This window comes from Centruroides vittatus, unplaced genomic scaffold (genome assembly GCF_030686945.1).
Source record: "Centruroides vittatus isolate TY-2023 unplaced genomic scaffold, ASM3068694v2 contig_1824, whole genome shotgun sequence".
Lineage (NCBI taxonomy): Eukaryota > Metazoa > Arthropoda > Arachnida > Scorpiones > Buthidae > Centruroides > Centruroides vittatus.
This window is the reverse complement of record NW_027121123.1, coordinates 2,120,139-2,145,281: the sequence shown is the minus strand read 5'-3', so window position 1 is coordinate 2,145,281 and position 25,143 is coordinate 2,120,139. Positions and strand designations below refer to the sequence as shown.

Here is a 25,143-nt window from a genome sequence, read left to right as displayed (position 1 = left end):
TTAAAAAATTTTTATAAATAAAATAAAAAGTATTATTTTGAATTATTATAAAAATTTTTTTTATCAGAATTATTATTATTATTTTTATTTTTATTAAATAAAAGACTCAATTTTATTTATTAAAATTCTTACTAAAAAATCTTAAAAAATAAATTTTCTTCAATACTGTTTGATTATTATTATTAATAATAATATCATCAATATTATTATTATTCTGTAATCATTTTTATTGTTTATAATTATTATTACTGACATTTCTTGCTCCAAGATTGATTTTCAAGAGTTATTTCTCCTACCACCACATATACAAGCAAGGCGGAGGAAACGTAATAAACTCTCTCTTAATCTTATATACCATGGACTTGGAATTTTCTTTCTTGAGGAAGATTCTCCTTCCTCTAAAAAAAATAAAAATATTTTGATAATTAGACACAGGAATTTCTAATCTATAGGGTGATTCAGAAGTCTCCATACATAGAGTTCACTTATAACTCACAGAAAGGGTATTTAACTGAATGTACAGTATGTTAAGATGTTTGATGTTATATGTTTTGCACACCATACCCCATGCACACCCCCATAAATACATTCCTTCAGATTTATTATATTTTATATGGAACTTTTGACTCACCCTGTATAATATACATTTGCATTCTGTGCAGATGCCAAAATGTTAAAGATAACATGACTCAATTAATCATTAAAAGTGGGACAAGCAAAGATGAATAATGGATAAAATTTTCAATTTATTTAAATTTAAAAAATAAAGATATATTATGTAATTTAATAACTTTACATAATCTGAAATTTTAGTCTTTTATTCTTAAAATTATTAATAATCATACTTAATACTAACTATAAAGTTATTGTTCCTGTATTTAGAAGTCTTAAAAGGTGCTTGAATATCATTTATTCTATGTTTGAATAGAAATCTAATTAGTAAATGTACTTTTCTAAGTATGTAGGCGTTAATTAATCTTTCACGATTAATCAGCATCTCAATGCCGACTTTAATTTTATCCATTTTGGAACAGAGAGAAAACCATCCGAAATATTCCTTAAATGGAAATATCAATTGGATACGAATTAACTTATTGCTATTCTCTACACCAGTTTACCTTCTTTTTGATAGCTGTTTAATACTCCAATAAACCATCTTAATTTTTTTTAAATCTATAAGTGACATCATTAAAGATAGAAGAGTTATTAAACGTAAAGATTTAGAATAAATAACATCAGCAACAATAATAAAACCACTAAACTTAAGTACGATGATTCATATAAAATTCAGGGCATGTATCCATCCACTCTCATATAAACAACCACAAAGATAATTTTTTAAAGTAGATTTCTACAGTTTTATATTGTAAATTAGCTTTTATGTATCTTCTCATCCCATTCAGCAAGATTTTTACTTATTATTACCAAAGGCCATTGTTTCATTTACATTCTTCTCCGTATACATTTAGAATCATTAACGAGATCGATAATTTATATTAAATGACGTCTAACATATTTTTGGATCAGTTATAACTAGACAATGGCGTGACTGACGATTAAATCTTGTGTACTTTAAGTAGTGGAGACTTAGAACAAATCAAAATTACACGAAACGTAGCATGATCATTTACATACAAAGCAAGCAACTAATGATACATGATATGGATTACAGCAGCAGCAGCAACAACTTTAATGAAAGACATTATCAAATTTTTGTATATAAATGTGTTTAAAAAAGCGATACAAATTATAAAAATTCACTTAAAGTTATCATCTGTAAATAATTTATATTTAATTCAGTATAAATTCTTACCTATTTTCATAGTTTCGAGCTTTGTTGCTGCTCTCTGCAAAGAATAAATATAATAATAAGTTTAAAAAATTATAAATTATATAAAGATAAAATTTTATATTCGAAAATTTAAGTATTCTCAATGCAAAGTGTTCTCCTTTATGTAAAGAAATTTTAACATTAATGAGGAATCTTATCCCTTGTATAACACAAAATATTAAAGAATTATTTTTCTATAATTTTATTTTCTTTTAACTTAGAAATGATTTAAAAAAGGAATAAATATAAAGATAAGTCTTAAGAAATGTTGTTTATAAAATTAAAAATTTAAAGAATAAATGGAAGAATCTGATAAAATAAAAAAATATTTTATCAGATTTTTCCATTTATTCACTGAAAAATAACAGGGTTAAAACTATATTTTCATATTTTTTAAAATTTCGCATTTTAAGTATTTAAATGAATCTGAATTTGTTTATATTTTTTTCAGTCTGATGATATATATTATTATTTACATAATTAATTTTCAAAAAATATCATTCGTATGATATTTATAAATATTGTATATATTATTTTAAACTTTGAATAAAAAACACGTTGAGATACATCAAAAAACTGTAATTTATATTCAATTTAGTTTTAAATTCTTCATTTTAATTCAGTCGATATATATTGGGTGCCAAATAAACATTTTGTAATTTAATTCTTACTTAAATCACTTTACATATAATTCTATTAGATTTTTTTTTTAACTAATAAAATTTAAATTCTTATCCGATTTACATTTTATAAATAAAACACTTTTAAATTTTGTAGAGAACTTTAAATAAATACGATACACTTAGAAGTTGGCAAAAATGACAAAAATTAATTTAAAAAATTAAAATATCGCGTAAAAATGACGACGATATCTTTTTTAACGACGCTTAGTTGATAAAATTTAAATAAACCAAGTATAGCCAATCAGAACTAATCATTCGTTTAAATATTTCAATAACTGTAACTTACACGCAGCGCAAAGGTCCGCCTATGTTCTTATGGCATTTACGTTCTTTATCATTTTCTAAAATAATTCTAAAGGCTTGTGATAAATTTTACGTTAATTTAAATTATTTACAAACGTAATTATTCGAAATTTATTGAAAATATACTTTTAAAAATATACCTCTTCCGCTATCGGTAAAGCTTTACAGAAAATGTCTTGTAAATAAGAGAATACAAATTCCCTGAGTTGTTCACTATCTTTAGACTCCGTAGTTTCGATTGGTTCAACCGGAGACTAGAAAATAAATAAATAAATAAGCAAACTTAAATTATAATTATATAAAAATTATACAGCGAGAAAATCATGCATGAAATTGTATATTTTAATATACAGTATATAAAGAAACGCATTCTATAAATACCAGCTTTATGAATTAATTGTAAAAATAGAATTTATGATTTAAAAATTTATAAAGTATTGAATTGACTACAGATTTTAATTCTGGATTTTTATAGAGTGAAAAAAAATGTATTTTAGATTGTAGAGTAATAAAAATGATATGGAAAGTAAAGGAAAAAAAATTATTTTTAGAGATTTTGTAGCATTTCTAGATATCAGAAATGTTTTATATCTTAAGAGAAAAATTTTATGTTTTTCTCGATAAATTCATCTAATCCAATAGAAATATTCTAGAGTATGGAACAACACTCAAACTTATCTAGCATGCTCCATTTAGTAAAATTCTCTCGGAAAGATACGAAAGATAATCCTTTTTAATAATCAACTAAAACAATGTCATAGCTTGAAGATGACCCAGTTTAGACTGTTGCCAACTTTCTTGAAAGCGTTTATTAAATGTTATTCAAACGCAAAGGATTTACAAACATACAAACCGCTTTGAACAATTTAATCTATCGATTTTTCTCTTGTGAATTTCTTTACGCGATTTAATTTTAATTATAAAAATTTAACACATAAGAATATACCTCTAATTGTAATTCATCTTCGGATTTCACCTGACTATTTTCTAAGCAGGTATCTCCAGTTGTTTCATCAGTCAAACTATCTGTAGGACTAGGTGTTCTGGAGGCAACTACATCTATTTGAATGGTGGGAACTGCCTTTAAAATTCAAATACATGTTTATTTTTCCGTGTTAATTACGGTATAATACTTAATTATTAATTAAATTTATAAATTACAGTATAATTTACGGGCATCGTGACTTTCAGGAAAGTAGAACAAATGTAATTTTATCTTTTTATTTAAAGCTCGTTTATACGTACAGATTTCTTTAATACCAGTAGAAATGAAGAGATTATCATTTTATTTTTATTTATTTTTTTTATTAATGGTGCCAATTACTTACCGGAAACGAACAAGATGCAGATGATTCTCCATGTCGATCCTTAACGACAATTTTTGCTTTATTAATAACATCATCGACGATGGTTAATGCTACATCTCTCACCTCTTCTTCATTCTAGAAAAAAATACACACAGAAACTTATTTTTTAAAAATAACTTTAAAAAATAATCTATCACATCTCTATACTATAGTAAAGGCACATCGATTCTGCATTAGAATTTTAAAAGTCCAGAATATAGATTGCTGATAGAACTTAAAATATATCAAGAGTCAGAACTAAAATAATAATATTTAATTAATCAGATTTAAATTCAAAATTTATATAAGATAAGATTTGAGTTATCCAACTGATAAGAGAAGCTCAATATTTAAGTTAGTAATAAAAATATTTTTTGATGATGTCTGCAAATATTCTTTCTTCTTTACCACAATCAATAAGAATCTTAACAATAAGAAAACTGTAACAAAATATATTTTTTTCTGAATGTTCAAATATTGGAATTTATATAATCCACACATTTAAAATGTTCGATATCTTTCATACCTTTTAATAAGGCCAGATGTATACAAAGGTTCTTTATTTAAATCACTTACTGTATATCAGGATTAAAAGTTAGAGACACAGAAACTGAAATTTATGAACTAAAATGAAAATATATTTTAAGAGAAATAAGTTAAATAAAAATATATCACATTTCTGAAGCTAAAAATAGTAGTGAGTAAAAAGGTATCAAGCCATAGATCCTTGTATATCTTAAGGATGAAAGAAATACATGTAAATGGCGTGTATCTCTATGTATCCAGTTAAGATCTGGAATGAGTTACATTTCCAAGATGCAATGTATATTTGTAGAGACTCGGTTACATTATTTTTGAGTCTCATTACGTTATTTTTATTTCCGTTGCTTAACTCTGTTTATATGAAGAAATTCAGAGTATTATCGATCTGTAACTTTAACCAACGAATTTTTCGGGTAGGAGCCACAAGATCGATAAACGATAACATTCGAGAGTTAATTTACACTTCTAATCTTCTGAAATTTAAAGGTTAAAGCTATAAAATTAGCTTCCTAAATAAAATTTATTTATTTATTTATAAACTCTTACAAAATTAAAATTAAAAGATTTACACAAGAATTTCGTCTGAAAATGATAACTAATTACTTGGGGCGTTTTTTTCATTTAAATTATTTTTAAAACTCGTTAATAATTACGTTGTATACATGTTAAAATCATTCTTAAAATGATCTAAAATCGATTTAGGAATCTAAAAATGTATCATATAAGTGGAAAAATATGAAAATTTATTATGATTTTAATGCTTGAATTACTTACATAATCCGCCCAGGAGCCATTTTCCATGATTTCAGTTAAAGGACAGTTGTCGGTAACAGTCGCCGCTCCTCCAAAAAAAAAAAAAAACAATAAAAATATATAAAATTTAAATGAATAATTTAAGGTTTTCGATTATTAATTATAATATAATTTACGAAATAATTTTTATTTTTATCGCACTTCTTCGTGGATCAATAACAGGAGTAAATAACTATCAACTTAAAAATGATTTTTCTACAGTATTAATTAATGTTTAACGTGACCTTTTGACCCTCTAAATATATCTAACATATCCATAACCAATCAGGAAATTTCTCTCTTTGTTAATCTATTCCACAGGATAATTTTATTTAGTTCCTAATGGTAACGAAGGAGATCTAATTGTGTGCGATGAATGAACTTCGACGCGATTATAATGAAACTGTAAATTTTAATTAAGAATTAGACATTAAATTGTGATTTATATACGTTTGGAGGATGATGACGTATTAAAAGCATTTAGAAAAATTACGGAAAATGTTGGTTAATCATAACATCTTTTATGCATAATATGCTATTAACGAGACGAGTATGACGTCACGCGCGTCCAACTACACGCTCACCCCTTTTATATTAATGGAACACGTTGGTTACTATAGCAACCAGAATGAATATGTTAGACGAACAACAAAATCAACAGTTAGGGAATGTAACAACAAAAAAATTTACCAATTTTTATTTAATGAATGGAATAAATCACGGATTTACATTTATTTAAGTTTTTTTCCCTTAAAAACGTAATAATAAATTATCAAATTGGAATTTATAATTAAATATAATGATTTTGAATTAATGACAGTAATTAAAAAAATAAGAATCTCATATCTTTAATGTTATAAATTATAATAATTTTAACGTTTCGTGCATTTAAAATTATTCAAAATTTAATAAATTCGCTTCAAAAATAGGTTTTATTTTATTTTATTTTAAAAATTATTATTATTTTAATACTCCAATCGATACTAATAACAAATTTTTTTAACATTAAAAATCAACGTTATTGGCTACAGTAGCACCAAAACGGAGAAAAGTCGAAACAAAAAATATTTATTAATTTTTTTTTAATTATAATTCTATAAATTTAATTAAACTTTATAATTAAATATTGATTTTGAAAGTGGCATTTCTAATTGGAAACGTTTTATTTCGTTCATTTTAATTCGGGAAAAGTAATAATAATGATAATAAGGCATTCGAATAAGCTTAGCCTATAGAACAAATGCAATATATAAATTCACTTTGAAAATGTCTTTATTTTTAATCTATTTATTACGATTTCTATACTCCAATCGATGCTAATACGAACTGATCCATGCCATGAAGATAACAAATAAAATAAACGGTCCTATCTCGAAACGGAGAAAAGTTGCAAAACACTAAAATGGTCTTAGATGCCCATTTCAACAATGGGCGATTTACTAAATGGCTTCCTGTTATAATTGCGGATATCCACAAGCAGCAGTAGAAGCGGTCCAAGTTACGATAATATGGTTGATTCAGGCCATTACATCAAATGCGAACAGATTAAACCGGATAGAGATGAGTCGAATGGTAAAAATAAAGCGATAATTCGGCAATTTAAAGCAGCGATTTCAATTATTATAGTGCACGAATGAGTTTCAATCTCAGATTAGTTCATGGCTATTGAGATGATGAGAAAGTTAGAAAAGAAAAAGGAAACCCGAAAGCCATAAACCAATTGTCCTTTACGAGATTGTGGCATAACCCCGAAAACAATTGGCAACATCTGGAATGAAGAAAATGAAAATAAAACATTAATGGAAAAGGAATCATGTATTTAACTTCAGCAAAATTTGTATTCAAGAGGAGCCGCGATAATTAACGAAGCTGAATATTGCATAGGAACAATTCATTAGTAACTCATTACGGCGTAAGAGTTAGCTCAATTTACCAACTCTATAATTATATATCTTGGTAATATAATTACCAAAGGCGTAAAGAAAGATTTTGTTGTTTGAATAATAATAAATACGCGAAGAATTTTTTTTTTTTTTTAATAGCTTCAAAAATACATGTTTGATGTAATAAATATAAGAGGAAATTCCTTTATCATTGAGATGTTCGAAGAATTGATTTGTCTTCTACTCATCTGTAAGAAATGTCATCTACAGGAAGAAGAGAGAAGGGAACCAAATATCAACTAATTCTACTATCTAGAATTCTTTGAATGGATGGGAAAAGAAAAATAAAGCATTGCTTATCATTGTATCTATCTACAACGGAGAGTAATTCACATTTCCTACAACTTAAATAAATCACAGCTCCATTTTAAGAAAGAAACATGATTGATTAAAAATAGAAAGGTGCAAACTCTCCTTCGACACTTTTGTTAATTAAATAATACGAAGATTTAAATCCCCAAAATGCGATTTTATAAGAAAAAAAAAACACGAATTATAGCCGTAAGGAATTGCATTTCTCCATTTTTTCCAATATAAAAATAAATATTTATTTTACTATTTTATATAACAAATAGTACCATTGATGTATCCGGTCAATGATTTCGTTGCTTTCACGTGTACCAAATACAATATATTAATCACGTTATCCGCCTTTTAATTGAATTTATCACGTTATAAATTCGCTAAAAATCTCAATTGCGAATTTAAATTTAATTATTTATTTTTATTATTCTACAATGGACCATTTATTAACGTTCAAGAGGATTTTAAAATAGCGAGTACTTCAGAATCTTTTAATTATTTTTACAGATGTATCGTTTTCAAGGTAATTTTTCTCTTCATAGTTTCCTCTTATAATTAATTTAATTGTACGAATTGTATGCTAAAGTATATCTGAATGTATTTTTGAAGATTTTTCCTCCCGTCTTGTCCTGTAAAATTTTCATATTTAAAAAAAGAAAAACAAAATCTTCCGGGAATGTTATAAATCTTACAGATTTACTGCAGCAATATCATTCAAAGATTTATAAATTCAATTTAAAAAAGAAAAAGCAGAAATATTTTTAAATTTCTGTAAAAAAAATTATATTTTTATATAAATGTTTTTTTCTACATTTTTACAAATTTCTATATGCTTTCAGGCACTTTCTAATTTTTTTGCAAAGAATTTAAATATGACTTTTTGCAGAAATAATTATCTTTGAAATATAAAAATATTTTATAATAAAAAAAATTATGTAAAAAATTAGAAAAATACTTAAAAATTTCTATAAAAATGCAAACAATTTTGTATTTTTACAAAATATCCGACTTGTAAGTAAAGTACAACTTTCAACGAGGGACCTCACAACAGTGGCGCGCTATTCTATGGACGAAAAGGGCAATTGCCTGGGACCACTCACTAACAGTAGGACCCGAACCAATCTTTTATAAGAAAATACTCCCCCAAAAATTCCCCCCCAAAAAATGTCTGAAGTCAACAATGTACTTGGGGCTCCCTAATTCGAATTCTCCTATGCTCATTCTGACTGAGAAACACTGTAAATATGTGCAAATATACTTAATTTTATACAAATATTCGAATTTGAAATAAATTTTTAACGTAATGCCACTGACAAGTACATAAAAAATGGAGGTTTGGAGACATTTCTTGTTCAATGTTCCCGAAATAAAGCCATTTAAAGGTGGCCGTAGGTTACAGGAAATAGAAGAAAAATTATTTAATTCCTATAACAAAAAAGAAGCCAAATTTTATATAAAAATATAGACATTAACATTAAAAAATAAAAAAATGACATGTTTGACATCACTTGAGTGTCTATCGGTGGAATTATACATATTTATTTTTAAAATCGATGAGCAGAGCGATAATAATAGTAAAAAAAAAAGACTGTGAATGAAATTTCAGATGATTTTTTTATATTAAAAGCTTATTATTCTGGTTTGAAAATAAAACTTATTTAAAAATCATGAATAAAATATGAAACAAGTTAAACCTTAATTTGGATCCACGCATAAGCAAAGAAAAACAAATGAAGTTATTATATAAAATTGAATAAATATTGGACTTTTTGGCATTTTTTACTGTAAAAAATACGATAATTTACGGCATTTTAACTATTTAAAATTTATTTTAATGTATATATATATATATATATATTATTAACTTATTACCTTCAATTAATTAAGAAACATAATTTGCTTTTAAAATAAATAATTAGGACGGGAAATAGAATAGGGATGGAATTAAATAATTAACCAGATACTTAATTTCTATTTAATTTAATAGGAAAATAAGAATTAAATAATTAGGAAATTATTTAATTCCTATTTATATTTTTTTTTCCTATTGAAAAATTTAAAATAATTAGGAAAAAAATTAATAAAAGATAAAGCCAAACCTCTCTATAACGTCACTGACAGGTTCTTTTAAAAAATGGATGGTTGGAGGTTATTTTGTATGTATTTCTGTTCAATCTTCTTGAAAAAATGGCCGCCGTTTAGAGGTGGCCGTTATCGGAGGTTCGACTATAACAGCAAATAAAATAATAAAAGCCAATTTTTATATAAAAATTATATAAATAAAAAAGAGTATTTTAGCCAACTTTTATGCAACAATTTCAAAATATTCCATTAAAATTGGTTTAAAAATCCCGGGAGGTGTTTCGATGGAAAACTGACTCCTATTTAGGTTATTACACATGAAGAAAACCCGGAAAACTCCACGTGACCTGTCTGTTGGCGAGACGCGAACCCACGACCAACTAACTACCCAGTGTTCGATCACTAGGCCACTTGCGGGAGCCTTGAGGCCCCTTGCAACAGTGGCGCGTTATAACTTCATGGGCACCCAGGCAAATTTGAATTGGGGAGCCCCATGTATAGTGTTGACTTCAGACATTGTTCTTCGGGGAAACTTTTTGGAGGAAAATATTTTCTTATAAAAGATTGATTTGGGGCCCCTGTAGGTAGATTCCCAGGCAATTGCCCTTTTCCCCACCGAATAAAGCACCACTGCCTTACAAAATAAATAAGTGCAGCCTTAGAGATTACGTCTACAGTGGTGCAGGAATGGATGCAGGTTTGCACTTCTAATTCATACCCCTAATATTGGTTCTAGTTACTCTACTGTTGTAAGAACGTTATTGCTTATTTTCAATTAGTACTTTTAACACATATTTAAATTTCTTGTAAGCATATAATTCATTTAAATACAAATATCTACATAAAATTATAATTAATGGCTTAATACATTTATGAATCATGTCGCCATTTTAAATTGTTATAACTTTATCTCTTCTATAAACAACTACTTCATACCGGTATACATTAGCTTCTGTATGATTTCCTTCTCGTGTCTAAATTCTTACATCTCACTTATAAAGCCAAGTATACCTTTGATATATTGAAATTTACTCATTTAAGATGATAATGATAAACTCGAGATTTACTCAAGAAGATAGAGAATTATTGCAATTACTTTCTTAATTTACATAGTTTATATTATTTAATTATAAATTGATTTTCTCCATGTACACAAGTTATTTTAAGAAATTCTACGTTTTTTTAATGATTTTATTAACAATTTTAGCTTCGCCACATCAATATGTATGTAAGTTTAGATGGTACAATAATAAAATAACTCTTAATATATACAGAGCAGGAATATACTTACAAGTAGAAAGGTATATATGTTATAACAAGAATAAATAATTGTACAGTTATGATATACAGAACAATAAGTAACTGCATAATTTAACAGTAAATTGAGGTAAGTCTTTCCTTATTCTTCTATGCAATTTTATACATATACTGTACTTAATCAACTGTTTTAAGTTCTACTGTTGTATGCTCTAATGTTAGTTCTACTGTTGTATTCTACTGTGCATCTAGTGAATTGTAGGGAAAAAATATATATAATAGGTCAAATACAGAATTTCTTTAAACTATTACTTAATGGAATACCGAATGAAAAAAACCCAAAATATTGAGTAACCAGCCATTACGGCACAATACTTTTATCGTTATTAAGTCGAAGGATAGGTAAGTTGTTTCATGCAAGAAAAAATAATGAATCCTAACAGAAAAATCAATTTATCATTCTAAAAATCTTTTATTTCAATTCACTTCATCTATGATGCATTATATGCGGGATTAGAACCAATTCGTAAGTAGAAATTTATCAGTTTAATGGAAAAGAACTGCAAATTCCTCTTCAACAGACTTAAAAGATAATTGTATTTATGTGAGAATCTATTATGCAATCTATTCTAAAAACTTAACTAATATAATTTCTTTAAAATAAAATAAAAATAAATACACTTCCCGATATTTTCTATTATTTTCCCTTCCTATAAATATTATATTTAAAAAGAAAAAAAATCTCTTTATGCATTAATGTAAAATTCTTCAAAGCAGACTCCATTATGGAATATCGGAGATCGATGAATGTCGGTCGTTTATTGATTACAAATTACAATTTTAAAAGTTAGTATAGGCCCTAATATTCAAATTAAGAAGTGGTAAAGTGTAAAACAATATATTTACATTATTTTTCAGGAAGAATAATTGATTTTGTTGATTGAACTATTGCTCTTTGAGACTTAAAATAATAAATAAAAAAAAAAAAAAGTCAAGAGAATCCATCCATGGAGTCACGCTACAAACTAATCTCTTAAAAGTATTACACTATTGAAATGTGTCATTTGTTTCTTTTATTTTTCTTGTTTGAGATTATCTTTTCAGTATTATAAAATGTCACTGTATTATTAGAATATCTCATTGTTTTTATTCTGTTGAATAAAAACAATGAGATATTCTGTTTCCCTTTGATATATTCTCTTAAGTACTTTTGCTATTCTATTTACTTGGAAATTCTTGCAATTTTTTGATATTTTCACCTTATATACAGTACATTCTTATAAAATTTTAATAAACTTTTTAGTTTTGTTTATATTCACATTAATACTTTAATCAATGAAATTATTTAATTGATTAAAATACATTTATTCTTCCAGTTTTTATTATTTAAAACACATCTTTTGTAAAATATTTTTATAATAGTCAAACCTCTGAACAACGGACAGTCATGGAAACAAAATGTTCGGGGGTGGCCGTTGTTCAGAGGTTATTTGGTACTCATTTTTCATTTAAAAAATGACCGTTTTGGGGAGGTGGCCGGCATTAGAGATTCGACTGTACCAAAAATTTTACGGCTTGTAATTTTGTAGTATTTTATATATTCTTTACCTTCAAAAATATTTGTAAAATTCTAATATATTTGCATGTTTTATTTCGTAAGAAGTTCCTTCTTCATTTATGAAATATGCAAAATCTTATATTTTGCTAAAAATATATTCTTAAAATTCTTTATTTATTCCCATATTTACATAAATTATTTTACAAAATATCTACATGCTAATTTAACTACTTTCTCCATAATCACTGATCTACTTCAACTTGCATAAACAAATTAACTAAAAACTAAAAATAAAAAGAATTGTTCTTAATAACAATCCAAAAAGTTTGCTTTACATTATTAATTTCATTTATAATTTAAATAATTAAAAGATAACGCAGAGATAAAATTTCTGACTCATAATTTAATAGCTTAATATATAAATCTCTTTACGTTCTTTTCTTAAATAATTAACTTCTCTTTTGATTAATAATAATGATAATGCTTAAATCACATCTAAATTTTAAGAAAGAACAAGATTTAACCTCTCCATACAATATTTTATGATGCTAATAGTGATGATGAAAGATTTTTCTTCTTTATCATTATCATTATTAGCATCGTCGTGAAGTTATTATATTAAAATTACACTTTCCCTCTGTTATATATAACAGAGGAAAAGTGTGGGGATCGGTTAAAAAGCGACCCCCAAAATTTTTACATTTCTGGACTTAGGGGCCTTGAAATATCGAGAAATTCCAAAAAATTTGGGGACTTCTGTATGCATGTGTGTGTGAAGAGAGAGCTCACTTTGAAGCTTAATAACTGCTGTGCCTTTTGTCGAAAATTTCTGAAATTTGGCAGGGAAGTTTGGATATTAGGGGCATTGATGACATTAAATTTTGGTGGTTAAAGATCAACTGAGTGGGGAAATAGACGGGGTCGTGTCACATCTCGAATGGGGTCGGACTTAATAAAGATTTCGTTATTACCATTTAGCATTTACAATTATTTTAATACATAAAACTCATTTTATAACAATTAATAATATAAAAACTTTTTAATAAAATATCCTAACAGATGGCGCCATACACAATTTTAACTTTTTTTTTGTGGAAAAGTTAAGCGATTCGTTGCTGGATGTTTTTATATAGTCCAGAAAGATCATTTTATACTGAAGTTAATTGAGTCATACACATCAAAAATTTACATATATATAAGGAGTTTCATAGATTCTACATATTCTCCAATCTGAAATTGGATATTTATGCAGAATTCTGATAGATTTATCTTTAAAAGCTAGCAGTTTAAGGCTTATTCACCCGCTTATTACTTATCAAATTTACAATATTGCAATACAGATGTTAACATTTATTAAATATTATAAACGCCATCAACTTTTCCTTATCAGCAAACACGTTGCATTATATTGCGTGTAGTAAAGTATAAAGCTAATATTTCATGTTTTTTCCATTAAAAAAAAAGGGTGAAATATTAGTTTCAGGAATATTTATCCAACTGGAAGTACATTCATTTCTTAATATTACTGCGAAAAATTAGATTTTTCCATTAAATTTTGTTGAAAAAAGAAGGTAACAGTTACTTTTACCTTCATTTTTCAACAAACAATGGAATGGCGATCGGTCAAAAAATGACCCCCTCCCCCACGATTTTTACATTTTTGGACTCAGGGAACGTTGAAACGTAGAGAAATGCAAAAAAAGGTATTTTTTTTTTCTGTATGTACGATAGTGTAAATGGGCACGATTTTGTTCACCCACTTTGAAGCTTAATAAATGCTGTTTCTTTTGCCAAAAATTTCTGAAATTTTGCAGGGAGATTTATGTATTAGAAGGCTTTATGCTGTAAAATTTTCGTGGTTAAAGCTTTAGTGGATCAGAAGATAGAAGGGATCGTGTGCCGTATCTCAACTTCACTCGTTACAGGTTTACAATTTTTTATAAAACTCGTCTTTAACCTTAAAATTAAAGTTTTGGCCATTATATAATAATTAATAATATAAAAAGTTTTAAAATTAAAATCTCATAACAGATGGCGTCACACGCAATTTTAACTTTCTTTTTTTGCCGGCAAAGTTACGCAACTTTTTGAATTTTTTAAAATATTTTATACGGGAAAAGAAAGCACAAATTTTTTATTTTTTGACTTTTATTTTAAGCTTTTTTTTAAAGATTTGTTAAATACTTTCGATTCAATGTTGTTTAACCTCTGCAACTGTCAATTACTTGCTAAACCGTGTGAATCGGTATGTTATTACTGCAACGATTCTAGTGGAATTTAATAAGAAAGAAGCTTACAAACTTCTTTTTATTTTTACCTTTTTCCTTAGAAATAAATATCGTTTCGAAATTAAAAAAGGAAACTAAGTTGATAAATTGATATTAAGATACTTATTTCAATTTAGTTGTCAAAATATCAAAGAAACGAAGAAGAATCGATTCAAAACTGAAAAAAAAACTAAATAAATCTCTTGGGATTGTATTGAATTGTATAGGAAAATAAACAATACACACTATAACAAAAATATCAAATATTTAATATATATATATATATATATATATTTCAAGGTTAAAAATTCAATATTATATATTTAAAATTATTGTAAATATATAATTCGATAGAGTACAACGTTCTATAAATGTCAACTTTACGTTTCTTCCCGTGATTTTTTTCGAGAAATTTGAAGTTAAAATACTTAAAACTATAACTAGCAGACAATTTTCAAATTACAGACCTACACATTCCCACACTCGTCCGTCTGTCTGTCCTTCGTTAATCTCGAGAACGAAGAACAGATGAAAGTCGAAAACGTAAATGGAAAGCTTGGGGAGGAGACCCCGATTAACGACGTACAAATTTCCGGTCTGGACCGGAAGTCACGTGATTTTTAAATTAATATAAATTTGAATAAGTTTGCAATTTAGTCTTTAAATGGTTAACTGACTTTTGAGCCACTCTATGTAATGTACTAATTTTTAAAATATTTTAAATTATTTTTTTATATAATTTAATTGTAATTTTACAAATTATATGTATAATTGTTGATAATATAAGTAAATCTTTAGTGGAAAAAATGCAATGTTTAATTTTAAAAAAATAATACGTTTTATGTAGTCAAACCTGTGACAACGGCTACCTCTAAACGGCGAACATTTTTTTTACCGGCGTCTCTTTTTGAAGTGCGTACAAAATAACCTCCTGTAACGGCTCCCAACGACGGCCTTTTTTTTCATGTTCCCGTCAATGGTCGTTGTTAAGAGGTTTGACTGTATAAAATACACGGAAAAATACGCATAGAATATTGAAATTTTTTTAAAAAACTTTGATGCAATAAAGCAAAAAAAAAGAAGGAATATTTTCAAAAAATAACTACAAAAAGTCGTTATTCTCCACGTCGTAACGGCTTTCTTCGAGCAAAAATACCTACTAACAATACAGTAACTATTACCTTCCATTACATCTAAATAATGGCCTGCTCAAATAAAATTTAAAAAAAATAATAATAATAATAATGTACGTTGCTCTGACCGTTATTTCAAATTTTAAAAATTTAAATATTAATATTTTTAAAGTATAGGAAATAGAAAATATATAAAATTATTTTAAAATTTGTGACATTCTATCAGTTATTTTAGAGAATATAATTAAAGATCTACTGGTAAATATATTGTCTATATAGGGTGGCCCAAAACTCAGCTAAAAAATCGTATTTCGTCTCGCTTTTCGTCTATCTAACTCAAGAAATTTCGGAACTGAAATCACGTGACTTCCGGTCCAACCGGAAGTTCGTATATAGTTAATCGGGGCCTTCGTTCCCTAAGCTTTCCATATCTAGTCTCGATTTTCATCTAGCTAAAACTCCGTTCTCAAAATTAATGAATAACGCGGCGGGCGGGCGGACGGACGGACGGACGGACGGACGGACGACAGTAGGGGAATCTCGTGTCCGCAATTTGAAAACAAGCACAATTCGTGTATGAACGAACTTGATATAAAATTATTTTTAAAAATATTCGAATAACGTATCAAAATTGCGCGACCATATTCGATTTATCATCATTCAATCTTACATTTTTCCATCTTCTTCTTCCTATTCTTCAATATCAAATTGTCATATATATATATATATTTCCTGCGTGCACGGTAAAGAAGAATCTTTTCTTAACTATTTACGATTGAAAAAAATTTCGTGAAAACTGATAACATCGCGCGTACTGTATGTCTAATCTTTGAAGACATATCCAAATGGAACGTTTCCTTACGAACAGTAGGAGTTGAATTCTTTAAATAATAATAATAATAATAATAATAGTAGTAGTAGTAGTAGTAGTAAAAGAATTTTAAAAAAGGCATAAAAGAGAAATTACTTTCCTAGTTTAAAGATTAATTCTTAGCGTGTAAACATATTACACGTGAATTGCGAGGAGAGGAAATTTATCAGTTAATTATCAAATGGGTGTATCTTGAAAGAGGAGGGAAAAAAATAGCTGGGAAACACATTTTAAGGTTTGTTGGTAATAGAACTATCGATCAAGAAACAAGTAAAGAGAAGAAAAATGTGAAGATTCTTATTTTCAAGACTTTCTATACAAAAATACGTGAGATAAAATGGATGTAATAGAGATGAATCGATAAATTTTTGATTATTATTATTATTATTTTTTCCCTCCCAATATTTTTGTAAGGCGATTTATTCTTTGAGGTTACATGTTAAAAATAAATATAATTTTTAAATATATTCTACGTTGAGCGATATACATTTTTTAAATTATAGTTAGGGCCTTTCCCCCTCCCTGAAAGGGCCTAATCATAGTTAAAGATGTAAATTGCTTAATGTTGTTGATGCGAACAATTGATGGTTTTAATTGCAGTTATGGCCTTTCAGAGGGAAAAGGCCCTATTATATTAATATTAATGAAAATAATAAATATATAGAGGGTTAATAAATTATTCAAAAAATAAAGGCATTTTTCTTAATATATAATGAAATTAATCATTTGTAAGAATTATTTTTTGAGGCCTATAGATGAGAGATCTCACCAAATGGCCCTACTGGCTTCTCTTATGAGAGGTCCTAATTATAATTAATTAAGATACATGGCATTTATTTAATAGATATGAATTTAATACACGTTATAGTACATACAGTAGAACATCTCTATAATTTATAATAGAGAATATTATATAATTTAATATTAAACATTTTAAAAATTAAATGAATATTTAAATGTCAATAATAAGATTAAATATATTATAATTTATTATCCATTTACTTAAATATATTTAATTAATATTTATAACATATATTCATCTACATTTTGTATAGATTATATGATATGCACAACCACATTTTACTTAATTATAAATTCAGTTTATAAACTTTATAAATAATTTAAAACAATTTCAAATTAAAATTTATAAAAGATATAATTTAAATTAGTTAAATATATATATATAGAATAGTAATATTTATATATATAGAAACTTTTTATATATATTATTATATATATAAAAAGATAATATTTAACTATGTTTATAAGTAATTAAAAGCATTCTTAATTATAATTTCAAAAGCAATTTTATAAGCTTGAATAGGCCTACATTTTTACTTTTTTCTCTGTTATATATATATATATATATATATATATATATATATAGGCCTATATAAAACACAGGAAAAGTATGGCGATCTGTCAAAAAATGACCCCCACAAAGATTTTTATATTTTTGGACTTACATTTTAGACTTTTAAACGTCGAAAAATGGCAAAAAATTTGGGAGTTTCTTCTGTACGTATAGATGTTAGTGCGTGTGTGGGGGGAGTCACTTTGAAGCATAATAACTCCTATGCCTTTTGTCGAAAATCTTTAAAATTTTGCAGGAAGATTTGTGTATGAGAGGGGTTTATGCTGTAAAATTTTGATAGTTAAAGGTCGAGGGGATGGGGAAATAGAAGGGATCATATACCATATATATCTCGAGTGGAGTCAGAATTAATGAAGATGGTACTCGTTATTAGCATTTACAACGTTTTATAAAACTCATCTCTACCCTAAAAATTAAGGTTTAAGGTTATAAAAAGTTTAAAACTCAAATCTCTTAATAGATGGCGCCACACATAATTTTAACTTTTTTTGCCGGGGAAAGTTAAGCAACCTGTTGGTGGATTTATATATATTTTAATAAATAATTTCATAATAATAAATTAACATTGAAAAATTTCAATTTTAATTTATTATTATTATTATTTCTTTATAATAAAAAATAATATTGCTTATATTAATATATATTTTTTTGCATTAAATTAATTTTTGTGAGGGTTAAATATAATATTTTAAGCATGAAGTTTTGATCGTTTCACTTTGTAATACATAAATCTTGATTGAGAGGGTGTTTTCGCGGTAAATTATTAAAGATTTATTGATTTCTCTATCGATTTTTTGCGTTGAATAAGATGGAGATTAATTTCAACAGTATCTCTGTCATTATAAATTGCAAATGAGTCCGATGCGGTTATTTATAACGTAGAATCAATTCCCGAATGAGTAATAACATAACAGAATATCTCGTAGACAAAGTAGAATTAGTTCTAATTATACAAACGAAAACTAAACCCAATTATTAAAATATATATTTTAATATAATTTACAAAGGATTTACTATAAGCGCTTATTACTAATTACAAGAATATAAGCGCGTATGATCTATAGAAAATACGCGCTTCTATCCTTGTAATTAATTATCGAATTGCTCCTTTAATTAATTAAAAATACGTAAAATTTAATTTTTAAATATGAAATAATCTTTTTTACAAGATAATTTATACTTTATAAAGCTTGATATATATATATATTTTTTTAATCATTCAAAATTCAAAAAATGTAGCGCGTTAAGCTATTGAATACGCCGTAACTTTCGAAATTAAATGAAAGAAATGAATGAACATATCATAAAATCCTTTTTATACACGTATTAATAAATAAAATATATTAAAAAATAACTTTTTGTACATGGTTAAGTACCTATCTGTGCATTACATAAATGAATATTTATGGCGATCAAATTTTTCTCATAAATAAAAAAAGAGCAAAAATTAAAATATAAAAGAAATAAAGCGCCACTTATCTACTTAAAAAAGTAAAAATAAAGAATAGTGTCTCGAAGGTATCTATTTAATTTTATTGCGATTCTCTTGACAGTTTGAAAAGAGTTTTCGGTTCTAACAGAGCGTGTAAATTTCGGAATGGCGCCTAAGTGTACGGTGACGTCATTTTCTAAACGATAAAAATAACTCAGGGGGCGTCTGAGTGAAGTAGACGACGAAACATCTAACGGTAAAGGACAAAAAAAAAAAAAAAAAAACTGAAAATATTACTACGTAACGATTTCTTATTCGCCAAATACATTATAAATTTTTTAAAGAATAATATTTACTCTTTCAATATAAAATTTTCAAACGTTAAAAATGTTCTAAAAATTCTATTTTTAGTAATCGCCTAATGGAGTCGCTGTATTGTATTTTGTTTTCAATATACGAATGGTTATAAATATTATCGCCGAAAATAAATAAATAAATGTAACAATATCGCTGTTTCACTCTCCATTATTTTTTATTTTTTAAGAGGATAATTTATTTCTGAGCATTACCAGCGAGCTAATAAATAATGCATATAGGCACGACGTACTGTACGTGAAGTTCTAAGTTTTTTTCTTAAAAAAAAATGTAACAAGATTATCATCGTTATTTTTATGTCTAATTAATTTTATTTTAACATAAATTTACTCTTAAAATTTTTTTTAAAAAATTAAGAAAAATATACGACTTATAAATGTTCTCATTTAAACATCGTAATCTTATTAGTATCAGCGATACGGACTTATCCATGACGATTTATGTTGCATAAATAATGTTTCGTGATAAATGCTCTCTAGCAGCGGCTATCAAAATGTCTGGACAGTCATAAATTCCTATCACTTTCTCTGCGTATACATTTACATCTGGTACCTAATGTATTCCTACTTAAATAAATCTCCCGTGGGTTCGTATAGCGCCGTTTTTGACATTAAACGTGAGGAATTTGTTTTGATATAAAAAAACTACACATTTTTTTAAAAAATTATAGTTGCGGTATTGCGACATTTCAAAGATATCTACTGAATCGCGCTATAATCCCGAAGATAAAGTTCTTCTTCAGCATTGATCCTGAAGATTAAAGATGCTTCTTCTGCAATTAAGCAGATACTTATAATGTTCCATCAAGCGTTTCAGATAAAGATATCTTGTGGGTCACGATCCTGAAGATTAAAGATGTTCTTCGGCAATTAAGCAGACATTTATAATGTTTCATAAAGCATTTCAAAGGAATATATCTTCTAGGTCATGATCCTGAAGATAAAAATATCTCTTTAGTAATGAAGATATTTCTTCGGCAATGCCTTATCATACGTTTGAAATGAAGATATCATCTGGATTACATTATGATACCAAAGATATCTTCGTTTAATGTATAATGGAGCATTATGATGTTTCATAATTTGTTCGATTGCTGAGGAAGTATCTTTAATAAGACATTCGATACTTAATCGAATGTTGTTTTTTACAGTATATAAGGATATTTAGTGAAAAAGTGTTGAAGTAGTTCATTTTATATCTAATCTAAGAAACATTTTCACTGGAATCTATACCGAAGATTTAATATCGAAGAAACACAACAAACATTCTTCCATTACAGAAACCAGTAAACACAATTACTATCAATTTTATGTTTCATATATTTACTAGGGTGACAGATACTCGGTATTTAATTAGTAATGTAGTTTAATTAGTGACGAAGGTGAATGTCAATGGTGTCTGAAAACAGCACCTGTGAGAAATTCTAGCATTAAATAGCGAATAAATAACTTCAAGTAACTATGTCAATTCGTATATTCAATCTGAAGAAATATTTTCAGATTGCCTTTGGCAACTTAGTTTCGATATTGAAGAAACTACAAAATTTCACCTACAAAAATTCTTTCATCACATAAGAGCCGAACAAATATCCTCAAGTTCACTTTGATGCTGAAGATGTTTATTTGAACATTCGGCTATTCCGTGTTAGAAAAACATCTTCAGTATCATCTCGAATCTGGTATTTTCTGTGCCAATTTTATCACTTTCGTTTAGTGAATTACGAATTTCATTTTCTTATTCAAAAAACTCGCCATTGGAAACTATCTCTTGAAGGTTTAATTCTATCACTGAATTATCTACAGCTTACAAATTCCATCGGCACTTATGCAGATGTAATTGCATGCAGATGTTACTATCAACTGGAAACATTTACAAGCTCATTTAAATTATAATTAAATTATTATTAAAAGCAACTTCCTTAAGCTTTTCTTTAGTGTATCCATAAATTTAAACACCAATTCGTCCTTGAATACACGTCGAAAACAATACCGAATGACGTTTTTCGTAATAAAAAAATACATTTATAATACTTTCACTTGAATATGGTTAACAGGAAACGGGCATTTCAGTGTTTTCAAACAATAATTGTCCTTGTCAAGACGTGTTTTCGGATCGATAGTCGTCGAATGAAGTTTTGTTTGCACAAGGAGAGACAACCAAAATGAACATAATATAGCAAATACCCCCTCTCCGTTATCAATTTAATTTGAAAAGTGATACAATTCTAAATTAATATTAATTACTTTACGTAATTAAAATGATTTTGAATTAATTAATTTTAATAACGAAGAAAAAAATTTTAAAAAGTGCCAAGTTAACGTTTATTAATTAAAACAATTTAATATAAAAATATAAGTTTTATTAACACGCAAAACAAAAATGAAGAGAAAAACATTTACTCCTAATGATTTCTAACACCAAAAAAAGAATAATCGAAAATTAAATATTCAAAAATATATTATTAAAAATGAACAAAAAATATATATTTTTATTCCGAATCGATACCAGTTTTTCGGAAAGGAATTGCGATAAAAAGAAGCAAAATTCAATAGCAAAAGAAAACCAGGTCAAGCTCCTCTTCATAAAATATACAGAGAATTATAATCATCTAACAAAAGCTCTACTTAAAATAAAAAATAATAGTCATCCAAAAATAATTTTCTATAGAACATTATTAAAATTTTACACGAAGCACTACATATAATAAAAGAACAAGTTTGAAAAATTGAATAGGTATAGGCACTAGTTATAGATCCATTATAGATCGCTAGTCTTACATCAATAGGTCTATCACATATACTTACTGTATAGTATATTTACAATTAATTACGAATAATTCTTACGGTTAAAAAAAGAGAAACATGTAAACGTTTTTATCCACTTACAGACACTAACAACGCGTGGGATGATTGTAAATGTTTCATGTTTTAGTTCGACCGACAAGCGATCAATAAGTTGCAGAATGTCACCAGAATGCTAAAGGACGATGACATCCGGCATATTCTCTTACGTTGATGAAGAAATATCAAAAATTACGCGCAGAATTACTCCGACTAGGTTATTGATAGAATCAATATGGCGCCTAATAATCTATTGGCTGTTTGCCAGTTAGTTTTCTTTTTTTTTTAAACAAGAATAAGCGGCTTCACGCGATCGGGATTTTGAAATCGATAAGTTTTATTTGTTATTTTTACAGGTAAAAAAACCCCTGTATTAAAAAATGGAGGTGGTAGTTTACATGCATTTATTTAAGTAGCACGCTTATCTAACTGTATACGACCCTTAAGATTTTTTTTCCTCTTTCCGAAAGTGGCTCATTACCTCGATATTATCTCATTCAGGAAACGTTTAATAATAATTTTTCAATCAAAATCGACGATAAAAGCAGTATAACGAGCAGTTTAGTACATAAAAAAACGCACAAAACTTTTTTCTCATGCCAGCACACCCACTCACCAATGAAATTCATGCATAGTTTCTAAGGTGCATGCTTAATGAACCTCTCTTAGGAATAATACGATATTATGATTTATTTTACAATTTATAACCGGGTTTTACGCTCTCCAAAACGAAATTTATAACTCGATAAAGCGCGAAAGAAAAGATTATGATAATCCGAGATTATCGAAACGAACGCCTACAACCGCCGCTATATGCAAGTTCGGCGTGGTTTTCATGTTAATTTACCAGCATAATGAATTATTAAACAATTTTTATATCCAGCTGCTAGTAAACTTAAACTTACCTTTATTTATTCTCATATTGAAATCCAAAACCGGTATGGAACGTTCTCTGCTTTTAGCTCACATAACATCGGCTTCCTCTGGCCAGCCATACTGCTTCGTTTCCAAGGGAACGGAAGATGGGAATCTACAAGCTGTTACCAAGGTTACTGTCTACCTGTTGTCCCAAAGTCCTTCTGTCAACTGACATTAGAGAACATCGTCACAGCCGCCACACTGTCAAAAGCATCTCCGCTCTCATATATTTACTCCTATAAATTTATCTCTCGTATCGACGTCGCTCGGGGCGCTCCGAAATACTACTAAAAAAACCCCCATTTTTCCTCTGAAAATTATTTCTACCTGGCAACGTTAATTAAGTAAAGAATTATAACACGCGAACGAAAGAAATAAAATTAAAAAATAAAAAAAAATACAAAAGTAATGAAATGTTTAAATCGTCTTAATTAAGGAAATAATTTATTCTATTATTTTTTATATTAAAAAAATAAAATAATTCTTTTAATAATCAATTAATTAATCCATAAATTAATTTCGTTTTATTTTTAGAATTTTATTATTTAACGAAAATTGAATAAAAGTGTTTTATTAATTTTCGCTTCTCACGCCATCTGTTGTTATTATCCGAAATTAATAATTAAAACTTAAAAATATATATTAATATATTTAAAAGTTTTAATTTATTTTAATACATTTTCGAATTTAATTAATGAATTACGGTTATAGTTTTTAAAAAAAATTCTTTAAAAACTCCAAAAAATTATTTATGTACAGTTTTCTATTTAAATAAATTAAAATAGACTCTTTTAATGATTTACAATTAAAAAGTTATATTTATTTAATTAAAAATAATATCTTAAATTAGCTTTTTTTATTTTATTTGAGATTAAAATATCAAATTTATTCTTGACATTTAAAATATTTTCTTTATAAAATAAAATATTAAATTCACGATTTATTCTTTAAAAACTTATTTATTATCATTGATAAACACAACAAAACATTATTCAAAATTTTATTTATGATAGAAACAATAACCTAATTTTTCTTTTTCCAAAGCAATTATAAATAATGCCATTTATATATGTAAATAGAAAAATATATATATAAGAAAAAAAATATTTTTCCTTTACTTATTTATTTTTCCTTTTTATAAAAATATAAAAGAAAAAAATTATTATTTAAAACAAAAATATTTTGAGTAATTTATGTTTAAAACAAAATTTATAAATTTATTTATTCCGGTAATTCTTCAAACCTCTGAAAAACGGCCGCAGACACAAGCAAAAAAAAATGTCCGCTGTTG

General features: G+C 26.8%; 1 protein-coding gene across 1 annotated transcript; it reads right to left on the bottom strand.

The window, feature by feature from the left end:
* Window positions 1-89: 89 nt before the first annotated feature.
* LOC136969909 (uncharacterized) lies at window positions 90-24,120 on the bottom strand. The gene is made up of 7 exons (XM_067264219.1): window positions 23,840-24,120; window positions 5,481-5,548; window positions 4,146-4,259; window positions 3,764-3,898; window positions 2,958-3,071; window positions 1,814-1,847; window positions 90-398 (listed from the first exon to the last, which is right to left on the bottom strand). Exons 1-7 carry the CDS (start codon window positions 23,853-23,855, stop codon window positions 277-279), a joined length of 603 nt encoding a protein of 200 aa, XP_067120320.1. The 5' UTR covers window positions 23,856-24,120; the 3' UTR covers window positions 90-276.
* Window positions 24,121-25,143: the final 1,023 nt, after the last annotated feature.

What these genes read in the sequence shown, in the direction of transcription:
- LOC136969909 (XM_067264219.1), bottom strand. An exon ending in CTGCATCTTGTTCGTTTCCG is followed by an intron (nt 3,899 to 4,145) that starts GTAAGTAATTGG and finishes TGAATTTTAAAG; the next exon opens with GCAGTTCCCACCATTCAAAT. An exon ending in AAGATGAATTACAATTAGAG is followed by an intron (nt 3,072 to 3,763) that starts GTATATTCTTAT and finishes TTTATTTTCTAG; the next exon opens with TCTCCGGTTGAACCAATCGA.